The following is a 21,150-nucleotide window of genomic DNA, read 5'->3' on the forward strand; positions in this document are numbered from 1 at the left end:
GGCGTGCAAGATGACGAGTGGAGACCACAGGGGCCCGAGGAGAATGTCAGCTCCCCGGGGCTGTGCTTGCCTGGGCAACCCGAGACCAGCCACTTAACTTTCCTGGGCTTGTGGCTACCCAGCTGTAAAATTGAGTTGGGAAAGGCTGCGGCCGTGGCCTTCTGGGGCGCAGAAGGGCAGTGCGGTATCGGCTAGTTTTTTGCATAAAGAAAATAAATAGGGGAAGCGGTTTAGTTCTAAACCAGAAACACCATTTGCTAAAGCAAAAATGTTTCAGTACATTTAATACGGAGTCCTTGAGAAAGAAAGGGGTTCGAGGCGGCCACCAAATGCTTGGGCCCAGTCTGTGCTGAACACCCTGCTAGGTATGAGTCATAAAGCACCCCCCCCCGATGCCTCAATGTAGGGTCAGGAGTGAGCCATTGTCGGGGAGCCTCCTCTGAGCACCTACCTGGCTCACACCTGGGAACTCCTGAGTTCTCGAGAAGGAAGTGATGAAGGACTAAAAAATGGATGCCATGGGTATCAAGTCAGACACTTAAGAGATGGATTAGGAAAAACCTGAGAAATAGCCACTTCATGCAAGATGTTCACCAGGGGCTCTCTGAGATATGAAAAAAATGCCTTGGGCTTCTTATGTACATACCCTCTACTTATTGTAGTATTTGAAAGAGTCAATGTTGACAAGCTGTACTTAAAAAAATTAACAACAACAACAAAACACCCCAAACCCAAACATGAATAAGTGACTTTCAAGCTTAGAAATATCTTGAACTGAGAGAAACGGGCACACTATTGTGGGTTTATGCCTAAAGCCATTAAAATCCTACCTGATTTGCTCTTTCGAGGTCAGTCATGATCATCTCGATTTCGTCAGCCCTAGGAAGGGGAGAGGGAGAGAACATGTTAGTCGGCAGCTAGCAGGCTCGGGGAGGCCGATGACAGGACAGAGTGACCAGGACCTGGCACGGTGTGGGGGAAGCCGTGTGGACTATTAGAGAGAGGACGGTGCCCACTGGAAAGGACCTGGGTGGGGTGAGGGGCTGCCTGCTTCTGAGAAATGCCCAAACTCTCAGGAGAAATGAAGCCACAAAAGCTTAAATACATGGGGTTTAGTCCAGGAATGCAAGGATGGTTCAACATTAGAAAAGTCAATCTATATAATACATCACATCAGTAGGACAGAGGAGAAAAGCTACAAGACCACCTTTATGGATGAGGATAAAGTGTTTGACAAAATCCCACATTCTTTCTTAATGAAAGCCTTTAAGAAGATGGGAATCAGTGGGAAATTCCTTTATATGATTCATGGCATATATGAAAAGTCAACAGTCACTATACTTAACACATTGCCGCACACTTTTAAATTGACGACCGTGCTTTTTTCGATGTATTACCGTCATTTGCAGCAATGTGTTAATGGAGAAAGACTAAGAAGTTCCCCTTAAAACTGGGAACATGAAAATGGTACTCTCACTACTTCTATTTATTTTTGGAAGCCTTAGTCAGATCAACAGAACAAGAAAAACAAATAAACCATCTCCAGATAGGGGGGGAAAGTATAATTAATTCTATTCATGTATGACACACTCTCTTCTACAGAAAATATCAAGAGTAAGTAAAGAAATTTGGCAAAGTTGTAGGACAGCTTCTATGCCAACACACAAAAATCAGATGAGTTTATATATATCAGCAATGAGGAATCTGAAAGAAAAATGAGGAAAATAAATTTTATTTACAATAACACCAACTTAGCAATAAATATAACCAGAAATATGAAAGACTTTGAAGAAAATATAAAAAGAAAACACTGTTAAGAGATTAGAGAATGTTTAAATAAATATGAAGGTATTCCATGTTCATGGATTCTTTGGAAGAGTAAAAACTATTAAGATGTCAATACTATATGAACAATTTGTAGATTCAAGGCAATACTGATGAAAATGCCAACAGCTTTCTTTACAGAAATAAGAAAACCACCTCTTAACTTTATAGGAGAAGGTAAGTGATCCCAAACAACCAAAGCAAAGTTAAAGAGAAGTACTAAGTAGGAGAACATAACATATAAAAATTTAAAAATATATAGTTGGGCTCTAGGAGGAGAAAGGCAGCATCAGGACTGGAGGAAGACTCATCAACAATCTGTGTTTATGCAGATGACACAACCCTGCTTGCTGAAACTGAGAAGGACCTGAAGTGCTGCTGCAGAAGGTCAAGGACTGCAGCCATCAATATAGATTGAAGCTCAATATCAAGAAAACAAAGATTCTCACCATTGAGCTGACTGCAGCATCATGGTAAATGCTGACAAGACTGAGACTGTTAATAGCTTCAGTTTGCTTGGCTCCACAATCAACATTCTTGGTACCCGCAGCCAGAAAATTAAAAGATGAACTGTATTGGGAAAGTCTGCTGTCAGAGACCTTTCTAAAGTCCTGAAAAGCAACAATGTTGCTGGAGACAAAGGTAGCCTGATTCAGGCCATGGTCTTTGTAATTACTTGCTATGTATCAGAAAGCTGGACAATAACTAGGGATGAGAGAAGAACTGATGCCTTTAAACTGTGGTGTTGGAGAAGAGAATTGAATATACCATGGACTGCTAAGAGAACAATCAGGTTCGTCCTAGAGAGGGTAAAACCAGGCTGCCCCTTGGGGGCAAGGATTCTGAAGCTCCATCTGACATACTTTGGACATGCTGCAAGGAGGGACCAGTCCTTGGAGAGGGACATCATGCTCATGCTTTGGAGGGTAGAGGGACAGCGCAGGAGAGGAAGACCCTCGATGAGATGGATTGATTCAGTGACTGGGGAAATGGGGGTAGATGTGTCAGAGACAAAAGACTAGCACAGGATAGAGCAGGGTTTAGGGCTCTTGTACACAGGGTCACTATGAGTCACAAGAGATCTGATGGCACACAACAACAACAATAACATCATTATATAGCTACAGTAATCCCAAAAGCCTGATACTGACATAGAAGATGAATAGAACAGGAAATAAACCCACCCATGTTCAGTCAACTGATTTCTGACAAGAGTGTTGAGGCCATTCCATGAGGAAAGAAAAGCCTCCTCAAGAAATGGTGCGGAGGAAAAGGAATTTCCACAAGCAGAAAAGAGAAGCAGAATATATGCCTCACACTTACACTGAACCAAATTAAAAATGAAATAAGGACCTAACCGTGCAAACCGAAACCACACAATTCTTAATACACACACAGGCAATGCTGTTGGACTGAGATTTTAACAATGGATCATCTAACATAGTAACAAAAGTACAGAAAGCAAAAGACAAAATAAATGGGGGTTCAAAAGACTTAAACCCTATTTAATTCAAAGATGCTAGAGAGAAAGGAGAATTCTCGGTATCTTTCCTATTGTGAATAATGCCACAAAAGAACAGATACGTCCTGCAGAAAGTGCAGCCAGAGGCTTGGAGGCCAAGATGGTAAAGCTTTGTCTCACATACGACAGGCATGTTGCTAGGAGAGGTTATTCCTTGAAGACAGATATCACGCTTGGAAAGGCAGAGGGCTGGCAAAGGAGAGGAAGACCCTCAACCCAGTGGAATGACACAGTGACTGCAGCAATGGGCCCTAGTGTGTCAGGAAGTGTGAGGATGACACAGGACAGGACAGGATTCAGATCTGTAGATCTAAGTCATGGATCTAGCAAAAATCAGTCATTATGGGTCACATTCAACTTGATGGCACCTGACAACTAACTGCCCATTTTGTTATTCGAATGTCTTTTATTTATTAGGGTGCTGAAGTTTTATATTACTTTTAGGTGTGAGCTCCTTGTTAGACAATGTCATGGTCAAATCATTCCTTCTAGTATATAAATTCTCTTTTCACTCTTTTGGAAAAGCAAATGATACTAAGCAAAATAATGAGATACAACAGGACAAACGCTGTGTAAGAGCACTGTTAAAGAGAGAGAAGGCACAAGGGAAGGGCTGGGAATCAAGGTGATTACAGTGTAGGAATTGAAATTAATGTTATGGAACAAAATACATATGAATAGTGGAGTGAAAAACCAATTTGCTTTGTAAACCTTTACTCAAATGGTAATCCCCCCACCCCCCACTTCGGTTTCAGCACACAAAAATAATAATTTTTTTAAAAAGTGAAAAGATAAGCTACCAGTTGGGAGAGTATTTTCAGAAATCACTTATCTAGTAAAAATCAAATAACCAAAATATACATGGAGCTTTTACTCGACTCGATAGCACCTAACAAAAAACAACAACATATACTTTTACAACCTAGTAACAAAAAGACAAAGAAACCAATCATAAAAGGAACAAAGGATCCAAACAATATTTAAATGGCTATCAAACATGTGAAAAGATGTTCAGTATCATTAGCCATGAGAGAGATACAAATCAAAACCTCAATGAGCTATCATTACTCCCACTACAGTAAAAACCAAAACTCCCAACACACACACAGAAAATAACAAATGTCGACAAGGAAGTGGGGAAACTGGAACCTTTACCCACTGCTGGTGAGAATATAAAAATGTACAGCTACCGTGGAAAACAATATCGTGGTCTTGGGAAAAACAGAATAGCTATCAATTCCACTCCCAATTACATACCTCAAAAGACTTAGATTGTAGGGTCTCATGTACATAAAAAGACAACAGGCAAATTTATCAGTGGGTACTGGAGTGGGAGGAAGAGCGGAAACAAAGAGGTCTCTGCTCATGAAACTCAGATGCAGGGATGAAACCAATCACAATAGGAGTAAAATCAGTTTACGATTAAGAGTAAAATGAAGTCATATAACTGCTATCAAAAAGTTGTGTATCTGTAAATGGCTAAACTGGTAAAATATGTCATATATATTTCTATATAAACATTTATTGATGTGATATATTTATTATTTCTTAAAATTTATGCAAGATATATTTATTAAACATTTATTTATTTGATTATATATTTCAATATAAACAGAGGGAGCTCTAGTCGTCTAGTGGCAAGAAGCTGAGCTGCAATCCCGAAGGCACGTGGTTCGAGGCCACGAGCTGCTCAGCGGGAGAAGGATGGGCAGTCTCCACCCAGGAGATTAACTGGCTCTGAAAAACTGCCAGAGGGTCAGCTATGGATCGGTTCCGACCCCATGGTATGCTACTACAACAACAACAACATAAACAAAGAAAGACTTCTATTTATAAATAAACAGCAGTAACTTTAAACATTTCAAATACATAAAAACCAGGGTAAACAAAGAGCAGTTGCTAAGGCTGCGTATGTACAGCCAACTGCCTGACAGGATTTGACTCCTTGGTTTGGTGGGTAAGAGTCCTGGTCTCAAGGGATCTCCGAGTTAACTGGCTCACTAACACGTTTAGTGCTCGGTGCCACCTCTCAGTCTGCTGTATGGTGCCTTTGGTCTTAAAAGCTTACAAGTGACCATACAAAGAGCTGTAATGGGTCTCTATGCCCCCGGAGCAACAGATGGAGAGCGAGCGGGCCAGGGGTGGGAGGAGGGGATGGGATGAGAAGCTAACTGCCTCCAACGAGTACTGTCTCCTCTGCCACGAGACCGGCAACACTGGATTCCGTCTGACTGCCACTGCTGAACATTCGGGTCCAAGATTCTACAGGACAGTCCTGCTCAAAGGAGGGAAAGTACAGCACAGAATTCCAAATTCTCCAGCAAACAACTCTTTCTAGAGGCATGAGGGCTGGAAAAACCCCTGAAACTACCCTGAGATGATTTTGAAACCAAAATTAGTCCTCGAAATATTAAAACCAAACGGCACATAACAACAGTAAAGAATGTCTGTCTTGAACAGTGTATTCCTTTCTTGTTGTTTGCTCCTTTAAGAACTATCCAAATGGGATCAAACTGACAATAGCAACTCCAATGATCACAGAGTAAACTTTAAGGGGCAGTGAGTTTATGTCCTGGAGGAGTGACCTGTGGACTAGAGGGTGATTAGAAGCTTGCTGGGCTTGGATGAGAGAAAGCTGTGGGAAGGATCCTTCTAACCAAGCCCGTGTGTCACAAAGACAAGGCTAGCAAAGGCCCAGGTGCAGAGAAAGAACTGCAAGAGGGCTGTGGAGCAGAGAGCAGGAGGGGAAGAAATGCCGCCCCAGGGACTGCAGGCAGCACTGAGCACACCTGAGTGAATGGCCACCATCCAGCCGATCAGCTCCTAAAGGTGGAGTTCCCCTCTCCCTTCTTTTTCCCAACCTATGAAGATGTCTCATGTTACCCCTTCATTTTGAATGTATATACTTGTATAATTCGAAGGCTATATATATATATATACATCATATAACATCCTAAGAGTGGGGAATGCTGACAGACCTGAGCAGGGCCTGGTCAGGTCCAGTTTCCGGAAGCAGGCTGCGGGGTGGGGACTGTGGAGATTGAGGTGGCTCTTGCTCTACCCACAGGGACCAGAGGTGAACATCACAACTCCGCAGGCCCTCGGTGGGAGTTCAGCCTCCGATGCTGCCAGCATCTCCTCCCTGTTTCTGGCTTCACTTCCACACTCTACTCTCTACAGGGGCCCGAGTCATCAATCACTCACCCTTAGCACTGAGCACGTGGCTCCTGCCCACCTTGAACTCTCCCTTTCTCATGCCTTGCGAGCCTCCATCTTTACCATGGTGGGGTACCAGGCCTCAGCCATTGACTCCTCTCAGCCCTGAGCTCTCTGGAGACCACAATGCTTGGGTCTGTCCCTCCAGCACCTCTGGTGCTCACGCCCCCCTCAGAGAGAGTTGGAGCTCAGAGTCTTCAGCTGCCACCTCGCTGACCCAGATGTGTGCTGAACCAGGTACCTGCTGGTCCATGTGCAGGACATGGTCCAGGACAGGAGGTGGGGACATGAGCTGAGGTGGCACACTGCGACCTCTCAATCCTGGGATTGTCTTGATATGTGTGGTGAGCTGAGGCCATCTTATCACTTCCCTGAAGGGTTCCAAGATGCCCTGTGGTCAGGATCAACTGCTGTACCCTCTCTAAAATAGTATCTGCTTCAGTCAGGCCTGAGAAAAGTCTGAAACCATTTGTAAAATGGCCTAGTTAAATGAAGTTATTTTTAGCATCATCTGCTTGTCTCTCTCACTAAGAGGAATACCCAACGAGGCCTTGCAACCAGGGGGGTGGGGGAGGGGTGGTTCAAAGCATAGAACACATCACTGCCTCGCCTCCAAGCACAGCCGCCAGGCTGAGAGGAAAACCGGCCTTCTAATGCGGCCAAGAACCCAGAACTAAACAAACATACGAACAAACAAAGTGTTCACAGGGTGTTAAAAGTCCTAACACCAGGCACAGAAGACCTGACCGTGCCCAGAGGAAACTGTGAGCACAGATCCCGTGATCACAAAGTGGGATAAAAAGCCAATGAGCTCTTCTCGAGGTAAATGGCAACTTTTCAACACAGTTTTGGTTGTCAAGCAGTTAACGCACCATGCACTGACAAAGTCCAGATACAGCCAGCAAACTTCCTGGTGACTAGCATCATTCATTCCCTCGCTCACTAGTTCTGTGGACACCTGGCGGCAGCCGGGAGATCCCTGGGGCTGGACAGGGCACTTACAGGTGGCAGCAGACACGGCTCCTCCATGTCGTCTCTGTGTCACAGGGTTAGAAGGTCAGACGTAGCCCCTGAGAAGCCCCTGATGTTTACAGGGGAAGGGGAGCCGACACCTCATCCACCTTCTCTCCTGGGTGCATCAGGACAGCTGGGTGTGGGCTGGGACACTGAGATGGCCAGTGCTGGGTGGGTGAGGCAATCCTGTGCCTGGGCCTTGGTGCGGGGTTCCTAATCTCTCCTCTTGGACCCTCTGATGAAGGCTTTGACCTTTAATCCTTGTAACTTATCTTCACCATTCCAAGACTTCTTCCTCTCCAGCCAGGACACCGAGCACTTGGATACTGCTGGCACTCTTCCATCTGTCCTGCCATTCCACACTTGATGGTTCTTTATCCTCTCCTGCTGTCTTCTCCATGGCTCTTCATTTTCTCCTAATTGCACCTCTGCTTACCTAGCCTGCCATTTATCTTTTCTTTTTATTCTTTGATTTAGTTTTCCTATTTTTCATGTCTATTATTTCCACTAGGTTTGTTAAAACAACAACCACATTACTCCTTGGTAACGCTGTTCCTTATCTCACTGAGGACATCCATCATGCTACCTGGGCATCCATGGTCCATCTGTCCTGCTTCAGAGCCCATAGGCTGCTGGGTTTGGGACTTCCTTTCAGAGAAATTCTCCTCTAGACTCTAGTAGAGTCTTTTGTTTTGGCTCTTTTACTGTAAGACCAGGCCTCCCTGGGACTTTAGTGACTATGTGATAGTGTCTAAGGGGCAGGAAATAGGCAGAACCTACTATGTGTCTCTTACGCCCAGTTTACGAAGAAAGGCACATGGAAGGCTCACAATACCTCTTTGTCCCACGATGAAGGTGGGGTAAGGGCTGACTACTGGTGGGTCCTCTTGCTGTGATTCCACTAGGGATGAGGGAACCAATGTGTGGGATCGGAAGGGTGGAGAAAGGGCTGCGCCAAGGCCATGGCCCACCCTCACCTGTGTTCACACACCTCTCACTCCTTGTCTAGGGAGCTCTGGTGGCCTAGGAATTGTGCTGGCAACCCAAAGGAATGTAGTTCTAATCCACCAGCTGCTCTGTGGGAGAAGAATAGGCAATCTCCTCCTGTGTGATTAACTGCCTTCAAAAACCTGCTGGAAGGTAGCTATGGGTCAGTTCTGACTTGACGGGACACCACCACCACCACCACCACCACCATCATCACTCCTTTTGGCTGTCACCAGTTTTGAAAGGCCCAGAACAAGGGTCCCAAGAGATCTGCTTTACCAGATTGCAGGATGGGGACCTAGAAGGGCTGCACAGTCCTGCTGACTTAAAAGTCCAGGGCAGGGTTTGGTGGCTCCTTCGTGAATACAAAGACACTGTGAATTCTTTCTCCAACAGTCACTGGTCTTAGATGCCCTTTAATATAGCTAACATCCAGAAAACAGTGCTCCATCTCGAGATTTCCAAATCCCATTGAAAAGCTCAGTGGCACCTTTCAGCAGGAAAGGCTCTTGGTGGCTGGAGGCAATCACTGGAAACATGTCTCAAGTTTTCCATCTCTTCCGGTCAGTTTAACTTCTGTTACCAAGCAACTGCTAACCTAACCAAAGCACTGACCATGGTAACAAGGACGGTGCTCACCTTTCATCACAAGAGCAATTCTTGTCTTTCCAGGACTTTCAAAAGATAATGACCATCTTGAGTTCTGCTCAAATGAATCAGGACTATTCAATGCGGGAAGGCTGACAGCAGCAGGACCCAGAGGGGCTGCAGGGCCCAGTCACAGGATGGACCAGAAACCACAGACCGAAATACGGCAAGAAGCAGGGATCCAGTTTACAAGAAACAAATCTATTTTTAAAAAAAATTTTTTTTATTGTATCATTTTTACGTGTACCGTCAAATCAGATCTGACTGGTACAGGAGGAGATTGCCCCCTCCTTCTCCAGCAGAGCATCTGGTGGATTTGAACCGCGTACTTCTGGGATTGCAGTGCAGCGTCTTGCCACTAGGCAACCAGAGCTCCCTAAGAAACAAATCTAGAATAGGATTTTAAGTCTGCAGGCTTGGCACTGATTCTTACAAGGGGCCACTCTTTCTAAGAGGATGGCTAGACTACAACTAGCTAGTATCTATAACGAGACCAGGGCTCCTGAAGATGTCAAGGGAAACATTCACACTTGTCTTCTAATTGAAAACGTGGAGGAATCAGCGTGTACAGAACAGGACAGAGATGGTGGGACTCTGATTCATCTTAGAATACAACTTCTACCGAGTCCTTATCACTCACTACCCTCTCTGTCCCAACAAAATAAAACTACCCACCTGCCCTCAATAAGCAAGAGCGTGGCCCGAGGTTAGTACCTCAAGCACAAATGTTATCTTAGAAGTGCACTAACGAATTGAACGGCATGTGCTTTCAGAGTTGGCGCGTCAACAATACTCCAAAGGGCTTTCATTCTATCCAGCCTGCAGGTTCAACTGCCACGTCAGTATCTGCAGCCTGACATTAGTCTAAAACCATTTCTTTCCCTAAGTCTGTAATAACCACACATACTGTTTGCTCAGCAAAACTATTTATTATAAAAATCTAGCTCTTGCACCTTTTTATGAGCTGACGAAAAGGCTTCCCCTGATCTATGAACCCGCGCTGCTTTATGCTCTGCTCTGACTTCAAAGGGCGGGTAATTTTCATTTGGCCGAGAATATGTAGTTCATTCAATCAGCCCCTTCCAGATCATTTCAGAGTATTCTCTGGGCCAACACTCAATTTTTATGAGGAACTTAAAAGGACATGGTCAAGGTCAGTGGAGCTGAAATTATATCCACGTTAGAAATGGCATCTTCTCCCACGCTCCCTCCTGCATGCCCAGGTATGGCACCAGGGCAAGACGTGAAGATATTTCAACTCCAAACAGTCCCGCTGACACCAGGAGTTGTTAAAACAAAGTATATCACCAAGGCAGCGGGGAGTCTACAAGGCAGCTTTCAAAGAGCAGTGTGTCTTCCTGGACCTGAGTCAGAAGCCATTGGTAGTCTCGATACTAGATCATAAAGTTATCTGGGATGAAGAAGAGAAATACCTAAAGACAGATTCTCTCTGCCTGAAAAACATGACCCTCAACCAGACGATTGACACAGTGACTTGCCTCAATGGGCTGCAATCAGAAATGACGAGGACGGCACAGGATAGGACAAAGGTCACATCTGTCGTTCCTAGGGTCACTATGAGTTGTACTCAAGTCAGTGGCACGTAACAACAACAAACAGGTAAACAATAAGCTCCACTGTGTTTAACAAAAGGGACTCTTGGTGAGCTCTGGTGGCTTAGTGGCAAGGAGGTGTACTGCAATCCCAGAGGTGCATGGTTCAAATCCACCATATGCTCTGCTGGAGGAGGAACAATCTCCTCCTGTACCAGTCACACACACACACACACACACACACACACACACACTAATAAAGAAAAATAAAATAAAAAAAAAAGGGGGACTCTTGCTCTCCTTGCAGTGCCACCCATGATGGCCTCACCTGTCTGTGATGGGTCATGTTCCCAGTGGCCTACACCTCTGGGTCAGGCTCCCATAAGGGGCAGGGGTCAAGGTGCGCCCACTGACTGTGCTTGGGAAGAGCAGCCTGGAAAGCAGGTGGACACAGAGCGGCGGCTGGGAAGAGGTTTGTCCTATGGGCCTGGAGCTCGCCTGATGTGGGAGGATGGCTCAGGAAAGGAACCCTCTCTTCCTCAGTGGGCACACACCACACACCCCAAGAGCTAAGTAAGAGGGGTGGACATGGCTCTGTTGGCCTCAAGTCACATTTAAGTCAGGCAAGGTAAAAAAAAAAAGTCAGGCAAGGTAGCACGCCAGGAGGTTCTCCTTACCCACCTGGACCGGGGGGGCCACAACCTGGGTGTGAGGAGGGCAGCTGCCATTCATTATGCTTACCAAACACCTCCTGCATGCCACCCCCCAGGAGTGGAGCAGGAGCCTGGTGGTGCAGTGGTTGAGTGCTCAGCTCCTAGCTGCGAGGTCGGAAGTTAGGCCTCACTAGTAGCTCCACAGAGGAGGATACGGCTGCCAGCTGTAAGCACAGCTTCAGGAACCCCAGGGGCAGGCCTATCCCAGCAAGCAGGGGCACGGCCCGTCAGAATCGACTCGACGGCAGTGCAGCTTGGTTCTGAGAGGGAAGCAAACGGCCAAGTGCCCAGCTGGCATCTGTCTTACTGCTAGCACAAGAGGGCACGCGGCACACAGCTCAGGAGCTCAGTGTACGTGCCGTGAGCAGAGGAGGACTGGACAAGAGCTGGAGGCAGGTAAAAGGGAGGTGATGGGAAACAAGGGATGCTGTTGGGTGAGAGGACCTTGGAAACATGAGGAGGGACAGTCTCAAGGAGGAAGGACATCGGGGCTGGAGACAGGACACAGTCTGGTCTGCTGGCAGAGGGCGGTACAACTGATCAGGGACAGAAATCATCAAAACAAGTTTAATCTGTTTCTAATTTGTGCTCCTTTAGCAAATAATCCATCTTTTTGCCACTGGTTTGAAACGTCAGCTCGTGATTTACAAAATCTCTACATGGATTTGGGCCAAATTGTGCATTTCTCCTTTTCTTTCACTGGCTCATGGGGAGACCAAGAATTGCTTTTAAAATGACAACATACTTAACGCGGGGGCTGGTTTTTGGTAGAATTTTCTTGGCCATGGTTTTTCTATACGAACTCCAGCACTGGCCCATGGTCTTACAACCCACCCCCCCAAGCCAATTTGGGCCGTTTTTCTCCCTCAGAGGTCCAGCTGGATTCAAACTGCCGCCTTTCAGTTCGCAGCCTGATTCATTATACGCTATGCCATCAGAGCTCCGTAGTTTTCCATGGACAAATTTACCCAAGAAGCTGCTGGGCTCTGACAGCAAGACTCCCTTTTGATCAAGAACTAGTGGCCTTCCATGCGGCCTGCATTGTTATGACATTTGACAGTGTTTTAAGCCTTTTTTTCATAGAGCCCTTGTACGTTTTCCATTCTTTCCTTGGTATTTCGCTGTTTTTTGTTATAAAGGCATTTTTTTCCCCTCTCCGATTTTATTTTCCGAGCAGTTGGTATCTGTTTAATTTTGCAACAGGTTTTCAGGGTTTCTCTGGGGGGCTCCCGCCTCACTCTGTTCCCATTGTGCAGCCATCATGCTGCGGCCTTCTTGTTCGCTTTTTCTCTCCCTCGCCTCTTTCTGACAGCAGCACTCATCAGGTCTTCTAGCGTGTCAGGTAATAATGCTGACGGTGGGGGTTCGTGTCTGGTACCCTGGCTTTAACAGTCATGTGGCTAGTGTTTCTCCAAATATGTGGCTGTTTTTCTACTTTAAATATATATGCGTGTATATATGCTTAAAAGGTACTTAATGAAATCTCTCACATATATGTTAATGAAATATCCAACTGTTCCTATTTCATTAAGACTTTTTAATAAAAGATGGTTGCTGATTTCATTAAGTACCTTTTAAGCATTTATGGAGCCAATTAAATGGTTTTCCTCCTTTGAGCCACTAAAATGGTAAATTATACTGACAGTTATTTGCTCCATCTGGTTGTGGTATACAATGCATTTAATATGCTCCTGAATTCTATTTGCTAATATTTTATTTAGTATTTTTTCTATAAATATTTATATAGGAGATTGGCCTTTGGTTTCTTTTGACTTATGGTTTTTGGAAAGAGCTATAAAAAAGAAAAAAAAATCCCTCCTATCTGTACACAAGTGAACTTTCATAAAATCCTGGGACTGCTCTAGGCCTGGATCTCTCTGCGGCCTGGGGCATGCGCACCACCGATGCCTCCGGCTCCCTTTCTCAAGGGGCGTCCCTCGTTGCCGTGCCTCCGGTCTGTGGGCCTCTTCCTTCCAGTGTTCTGGTGGTGCAGTATATGGTATATTGAGCTGCTAACGGAAAGGTTGTCAGTTCAGGTTCAGCAGCCTCTCTGAGAGAGGAAGGCAGGTGGTCTCCTCCCATAATGATTTACAGAAACCTGCAGGAGGGTCACTGTGAGCCAGAACCTCCTTGGCGGCAGCGGGTGTGGGGTTCCCTCCATGTATCTCCATGGCCTTGAGGGGCCAATGATGAGTCCATGGGTCTATTTTCTGAGCTCATTCCCAATGAAGTAGCCTATGTACAAGGGTCCCTGCAGCCCCTGCAGCTAGCTGAAGGTCCATGGATGATTCTGGAACTTTCTATCCAGCCTCTCGGTCTCCTCTTTCACATAAAGATGTCTAAGTGCAGAAGCGCTTCCTCATCAAATCCTTGGTGTTGTGGGTGCTTCTGTTTCTTGTGGAGGTTTCTTACAATCGATGAGTAAGCAACACGTATTCTGTGTAAATGTCCTTCTGCAGCCCAGGCGGTCCTCCATCCCTGTTCTGTTCCTGGACATCACCATGCTGGCCCTGCCTCGTGCCCCCGTGGCTACCCTCTCAGCTGTCTCTGGTCACCATCCAGATCTCCAGGCCGCTCCGAGCTGTCTCGGCCCGCTGTATCCTGGCTTCACTTTTGTGCTCTCTGGAAATACCTTGACCACATCATGAGGACTTGCTTGCACAGCCCCTAACCCCAGAGCATGGGTGGGGGCTTGGTGGACACTGGGAAAATAAGTAAGTATACACAGTATGACCGTCCTGGTGAACCGAAGGCCACACGGCACTTCCAGGCCACTCAGCGTCCTTCCTGTAAAGAACAGGGAAGTGTAGGGTGATTTTGCCCAAGTGTAAATAGGACAGAAAAGGAGAGAACTGGTGTTTATTTGTGAGAGGAAAACAATTCCCCTTTTCTTACTATTTCCACAGCCTCTGAAACACAAGGCAACACCTACTTAGAGAATAAAGGAGAAAGTCCAGGAAAAGCCAGAGGTTTGTCCACCAGAGTGAGCAGGCCTGAGTCATCCTCAATCTGGACAGTGCTAGGCAGAGCGGGGACTCAATGACCACGGCTGAGTGGGACAGAGAAGGAGTGAAGTGGATGAAAGTGTCCTTTAGACTGTCTAGATAGCCCTTCTTTTAATTTTGGGGTCCCTGAGGGAGTGGAGGGTGGGGTACAGTCCCTGATCACACGTGCCCCACCCTCAGACATCAACTCCAGGGCAGCACAGAGAGATGGGCTGTAGACCTCGACCGCTACGGAGACTCTTCTAGAATAAATCCCTTTTATTTGAGTTGAAAATTAAAACAATACCAAGCAACCACTAAACGTCCAGAACATCACCTGTGCTGGCTCTGGTAAGAACCACAGTTTGTTCTTTCCAATGGCCAGCATGTCACGTTTAAGGAGCCCTGGCGACACTGTAGGCCAGGCACTGGGCTGCTAACGGAAAGGCTGTGAGTTTGAACCCACCAGAGCTGCTCCTCAGGAGACAGAATAGCAGTCTGTTCCTATAAAGAGCTGGAGTCACAAAATCCTTCTGGGGCAGTCCAATGCTATCCTACGGGATTCTTTGATGGCAGTGGCTTGTGGCTTATATTAACTTTTAACAATAAGGCAGTGGCAATTAAAATCAACTTTAGTTAAGCCTCATCTTCTTAATTCCACTGGAAAGAAAAAAATCCCATTCCTGCCCACTGTCCAGTTCCTTCATTTATGCAAGACAACTGCAATATTGTCAATCCCTGTTCAGGCCGCTCAGATGAGGGTCTGTGCAAGCTCACAGGGTCAAGACCTCATCTGTACCAACCCAACAGGGAGGCAAGAGCTCCTCTGCAGGCTGGTCAGTCACTGGAGTCCGATCCTTTACATGACCAGGGACAGCCTGTGACTGTCAGTCAAGTTTGGTCATCTCTGGGCAGGGAACGTGGGACAGCTGTGGCCTAGAGAATAAAGTCATGACACTGGATGGTTTGTTCTGTTCTCCTAAACCTCTTGGCATAAGCATCTGGATTAATCATGGATGCTTCCTGCCATTTCTCTAAAGGTCTCATGTGACTGACTGTTCAATCAGGAACAATGGGTGGGTGGTAGGCTGGGTGTGAATGACCTTTACTCTAAGTCCAGGGCCGTTGGGCCAGGGCACAGTGTAGCTACTGGAGCTGGAATGAGGCAGCTGTGGCCTCGGGAGCCAACACAGGTGGCTGGCAACCCAATGCGGCCCGGGTTCCTCACTACTATTCTGTTTTACACTTGTCTGACCTTGCACAGACCTTTCAACTCATCAGGCACCTAATAAGGAACAGTCATCTCCAGGAGGAATTAAGCACCTTTCCCAAAGAAACTGCCATGAAGATAAAGATAGTGACAGAACTGAAAAGAGCTTTGCAAGACACAGAGACGTATACACTACTATATACTATATACAGAGATTACAGAGATGAATACACAACTATCTACTGTGGTGCATTCAAGTCAGGTTCTTTCTTTTCCAGTCAGCGCTTCTCAGAGGAGCACCACAACCCCCCACGAGGTAGTGGATGTCCCAAAGTTCAAACCCAAAATGGGACAGGACTCCGGTTGCAACCGCATCTATTTGCTGGAAGCACTGAGGCCAGAGGAGGATGTTAACCTGCACCCAGGATGGACCGTGAAGCCAGGACAAATGATTCAGGTTCTTCCACTAACAGATGGGAAGGAGAAGAGAAAGACTCACTTATAAGAGAACCAAACGTCAAAGGGACATCCACCAACCACAATGTGTGGATGGTGTTTGGATCCAGGTTTGAATACATTCAAACAAATTAAACAGGTATGGCATTTAGCACCGCCTTCAAGAGCCGGAACTGGCTAGACCTCACTCATTTCTCTCTTCCTGGCCTGTCAATCTGTCACAGGTGGTAGCTCTCGTGAGGCTAGGATCCGTCCCACCTGACCTCAGATACCAGCAGGGTCACACACGTGAGCAGGATTCAGTGGAGATTTCAGACTAAGACAAGAAGAAAATTCTAGACATCTTAAGAATTAGCCAGCGGGAAGGCGAAGGATGACCACTTAATGTGGCCTGGGGTGCCGCTGAGGCTGGAGGGACTCCAAACACAGTGGTCACAATGGTGCCGAGCAGCCCAACGGTTATGAAGGCATGCAAGAGTGGGCACTGTACACAAGGTCACCATGACTCAGAGTGGCCTGAAAAGTAGAGAAAGTGAAACACGTGCTGCGGTTGTTAGGTGCCACTGAGTACGACTATGAACACAGGATCTGAACTCTGTCCTATTCTGCGCCATTCTCACATGATCTCCTGTACGCTTACACCCACTGCCGCAGTCACCGTGCCAACCCACCTCGTTGAAGGTCTTCCTCTCTTTATCTTTCCAAGCAGGGATAACCTCTCCTAGCAACATGCCCAAACCCCTGTGAATGAGGTAGTCTTATAAGAAATTACCTTTTGTAGAATAGTATTGTGCCTGTATTGAAAAAGAAGAGTCCTTACTCTAAAGACACACATACTAAAATGTTTCTAAAGGGAGTGGTAGGATTCTAGAAAGAGCTTCAAGATAACGTGGGTCCGGGGCAGGTGGGAGAGGATGAGCTATGAGCTAGCTAGTCTCCCGTCTTTTATATGGCCGAACATTTCCGCAACAATGAGGAAAACAACAACATAAAAAGTGAGACAACAGGGGAGCTCTGGTGGCCTAGTGGCAAGGAGCTGCAACTACAATCCCAGAGGCGCACGGTTCGAATCCACCAGATGCTCTGCCAGGGAAGGAGGGACAATCTCCTGTACCAGTCAGATCTGATTTGGTGGTACACACACAAGCAAAATAATAAAATAATTTTTTTTTTAAAGTGAGACAATAAGAAACGAAGCCAATCGGCTCTGCCTCCCCCTCGCCGGCCCCACTTCCTGCCTTTGGAGTGTCCCTGCTGCCGTCAGGTGCCGCTGAATCGCTCTAGCGCACAATGAGTCCGTGTGCAACAGAGAGAACGATTTCTGGTCCCACGCCATCCTCTCAATCGGTGCTGTCTGTGCCCACTGTTGTGGGCTCGTGTCAATCACTCCATTGAGAGCTTTGCTCTTCTCTGCTGACCCTGCACTTTACCGAGGTGCTTCTCTGTGAACTGGCCTCTCTGCATGACAAGCGTCAAGAGTGTGAGAGGAAGTCCTGCTCTTCTTAATTCTAAGGAGCACTCTGGCCGTACTCCCTCAAAGTCAGATTTGTTTGTTCTTCCCACGGTCCATGGTATATTCAGTATTCTTTGCCAACGCTACAATCCAAAGGCATCAATCAGTCCTCCTCTGGTTTTAGTTTTTCACTCATCACTCCTCTGTCAGTTTGCTGTACTGCAGTGGTTTGCATCGTGCTGGGATGCCAGAAGTCGGGCCACCGGTATTTCAAACATCAGCAGGGTCACTTGTGCCAGACAGGTTTCAGGGGAGCCTCCAGACGAAGAAGGACTGGCAATCCACTTCTTAAAAAAACACCCCAAAATGACCTGGCTAGTGAAAACCTTCTGAGTAACAGCTGAACATCCTCTGACTCATTGCCGGCAGATCAGTCCCTCAGGCTGGAAGGCAGTCAAAACACGGCTGGGAAGAGCTGCCTCCTCAAACAGAACTGATCTTAATGACATGGACGGAGTAAAGCTTCTGAGACGTTCATTTGCTGATGTGGCATGATTCGAAATGAGACAGAACAGCTGCAAACAGCCATTCATAATTAGAATGTGGAATGTAAGAAGGATGAATCAAGGAAAATTGGGGTAGTAAAAATGAAATGGAACACTTGCAGATCAATAGCCTAGGCTAGTGAGCGGAAACGGACTGATACTGGCCGCCTGGAGTTGGACCATCACATGGACGCCAGGAACGACACAATGAGAGGAACGGTGCTGCCTTCATTAACCAATCGAGCGTGGCAACATGTATTCTGAAGCACAACGCTGCCTGTCACAGGACACCATTCAAACGCCTCCAAGGAAGCCCAGTTCATGTGACTGTTACTCAAATTTAAACACTCATCACTAAAACCAAAGACAAGTAATATTGAAGATTTCTACTAACTCTTGCAATTTGAAATCGATCAAACATGCAATCAAGATCCATTGCTAATTTCTGGTGAGGAGAATGTGTATGTTATGAGTGTTGGCGACTGTTACTCCACTTGCATAGAAATGAGATGAACAATGTCAGAAAGCATATCAGCCTTTGGGAGTGCTGCAGGCGGAGCTTGGGGAAAACTCCTGATTTGGGGATGTCTGTCTGTATGTCTGTGTTGTGCTGGAAGCCCAGACTTACCTATCTCGGTGGTTTGGTAACTTTAGTTAAGATAGGTAGCTGAAGAACACATTCTGAAAGGGACGTTAATGTGCCCTCCGTCGCAGGATCCAGAAGGAGCCCCCTCCCCCAGGTTGTTGTTGTTGTTATGCCGTTGAGTCGTTTGCGACTCATAGCGACCCTATATGTACAACAGCCCTAAATCGTGCTCTATCCTGTGCCAATCTCACTGCCTCTGACACACCCATCCCAAGTACCCCAGTCACTGAATCAATCTACCTCACAGAGGGCCTTCCTCTCCTGCGCTGTCCCTCTACTCTACCCAGCATGATGTCCCTCTCTAAAGACCTGTCTCTCCTTACAACATGTCCAAAGTATGTCAGATGAAGCCCCAGAATCCTTGCCTCCAAGGAGCAGCCTGGTTTAATCCTCTCTACGATGAATCTGTTTGTTTTCTTGGCAGTCCATGGTAAATTCAATACTCTTCTCCAGCACCACAGCTCAAAGGTGTCAATTCTCCTTCTGTCCTCCCTAGTCATTGTCCAACTCTCTGATGCATAACAAGTGCTTGCAAAAACTATGGCCTGTATCAGGCGGACCTTAGTCTCCAGAGAGACACTGTTGCTCTTGAGTATTTTGGAGAGGTCCCTAACCGCAGACTTTCCCATCGCAATACGTTTTTTGATTTCCTGGCTACTGGTGCCAAGAGTGTTGACCGTGGAGCCGAGCAAACTGAAGCTGTGAACAATCTCAATCTCTTCGCCATCCATCCTGATGCTACCAATTGGTCCAGTGGTGAGAATTTCTGTCTTCTTGACATTGAGCCTCAGTCCATATTGAAGGCTGTAGTCCTTGACCCTCTGCAGTAAGTGCATGAGGTAAACGATGGAAATGGAAACTAGGGTCCTGTTCTCTGGGGGCTCTGCCCAGCCCCCATCCAGCCATCACGGCGCATCTCTGTATAAAGGGTGCCGCTGGGGCAGCTGCAAACATGCGGCCAGTGTGGCCCTGTCGTCCTGGAGCCAGCAGAGGCGGTTGCAGGAGCTCGTGTGGCGTAGAGCACAGCAGCAGTGCTGTGGCCCCGGCTGCTGCTTCTCCTGCTACAGAGTTAAAAACAACAAGATGACAACTTTTTGGGAAGGAAAGGAACTGTTGCTATGCTGTTTCTATAAATACAATCTTAAGACTTCATAGATTTAGTATAAAATCTGCCGATTTTTCACATTGTTGGAGCATTCTTTGCCCAATCTCAGGTTCTTTTTCCCCCTTCCAGAATCACCTTTTAGATTTTGTTTCCCTTTTCTTGTTAATTTGTAAAAATCTTCCCTAGCCAGGATGTAGGCAGCTCTTGAAAATCCACGAGTGCTGGCACAGCAGTTTCGAACACCTGTCCCCTCTGCTGGGGATGCACAGAAGGACGCATGCCAATGGGACGGCCGCGCAGACGAAAGGGAGTCCTGGGCTCCACAGGTGAGGCCACGGGGGCCCAGAGAGGAGGCGTGCGGAGCTCAAGGTCACAGCAAGCAGCTTGTCTAGGGCAAGAACCCTGCTTTTACTCTCAAATGTAAGGGATTCTAATTACCCCTTTTCTTCCCTAAGTACCACTTGGTAGGAACTGTTAAGAAAAGGTTTGGTGGCAGAGAAGTTAATCTAAGAACAAGAAAAAAGATTTCCAATTGTATACAAGTTTTTACTCTTAGCTTCCTCCCCCTCCCACCCCAAGTCCTGCTCCCAAGGACAGATGACATCTGGCCTGTCGCCCAGGTAGCTGTCCTCTGTCCACACCCACACCCATACTGGGGCTCTTCAACACAAAGTTCCTTCCTGCCAGGAGTCTCTAAACCTCCTCCACCTGGTGGTCCCCAACAAATTACATGCTTCGCTTACCTGTGGCATCACGATCACTGACTATATTTGGGCCTAGTCCCTTGTAATTGCCCTGCACTTAAGTCAGCTTCACCCCCACAGCAGCCAGGAAATGACCTCCACCAGGGCCATGGAGGTGGCGGGGCGCTCACACGAAAGGCACCATCCTTCCACCTCCTCCCACTGGCACCGAAAGTCTGCATTTCTACAGCATAAGTGCCTTTTTTAGGGCAACTGGAAGATGAATAATTCAGTGGTTCCTATTCTACTTCTGAAGTGTTATACAAACAATCCAGTTAGGGCCAGACTTGCTGGCCCCATGAAGACCGTGCCTTCCCTTCATTCTGACATCATTGACTTTGGCCATGAATCTTTATGAACACCCTCCATCCTGTTTAATCACTAAAATACCACAAAGGAAGTCTATGATGCTGAGACTCGGGGAGAAAGCAGGGAGGTTAGCGGCAGCTTAGTTTTATTTCAGTGTTGAACTGCTCACAGGGATGTCAATATTTAACTCTTGAAAAGTCATACTCAGGGAGAGCTAAGCCA

At 46.7% G+C, this 21,150-nt stretch overlaps 1 protein-coding gene across 1 annotated transcript in view; it reads right to left on the reverse strand.

Annotated features, from left to right (window-relative positions):
- The window catches only part of CUX1 (cut-like homeobox 1), a 276,918-nt gene that overhangs the window by 75,635 nt on the left and 180,133 nt on the right, over positions 1 to 21,150 (reverse strand). Inside the window, exon 9 of the mRNA XM_006889801.1 lies at positions 831 to 879. Within this exon, the coding sequence (XP_006889863.1) occupies positions 831 to 879 (49 nt within the window). The remainder of the gene's footprint in view (positions 1 to 830; positions 880 to 21,150) is intronic.

Source organism: Elephantulus edwardii, unplaced genomic scaffold (genome assembly GCF_000299155.1).
Source record: "Elephantulus edwardii isolate Elephantulus edwardi_28Jun2011 unplaced genomic scaffold, EleEdw1.0 scaffold00080, whole genome shotgun sequence".
NCBI lineage: Eukaryota > Metazoa > Chordata > Mammalia > Macroscelidea > Macroscelididae > Elephantulus > Elephantulus edwardii.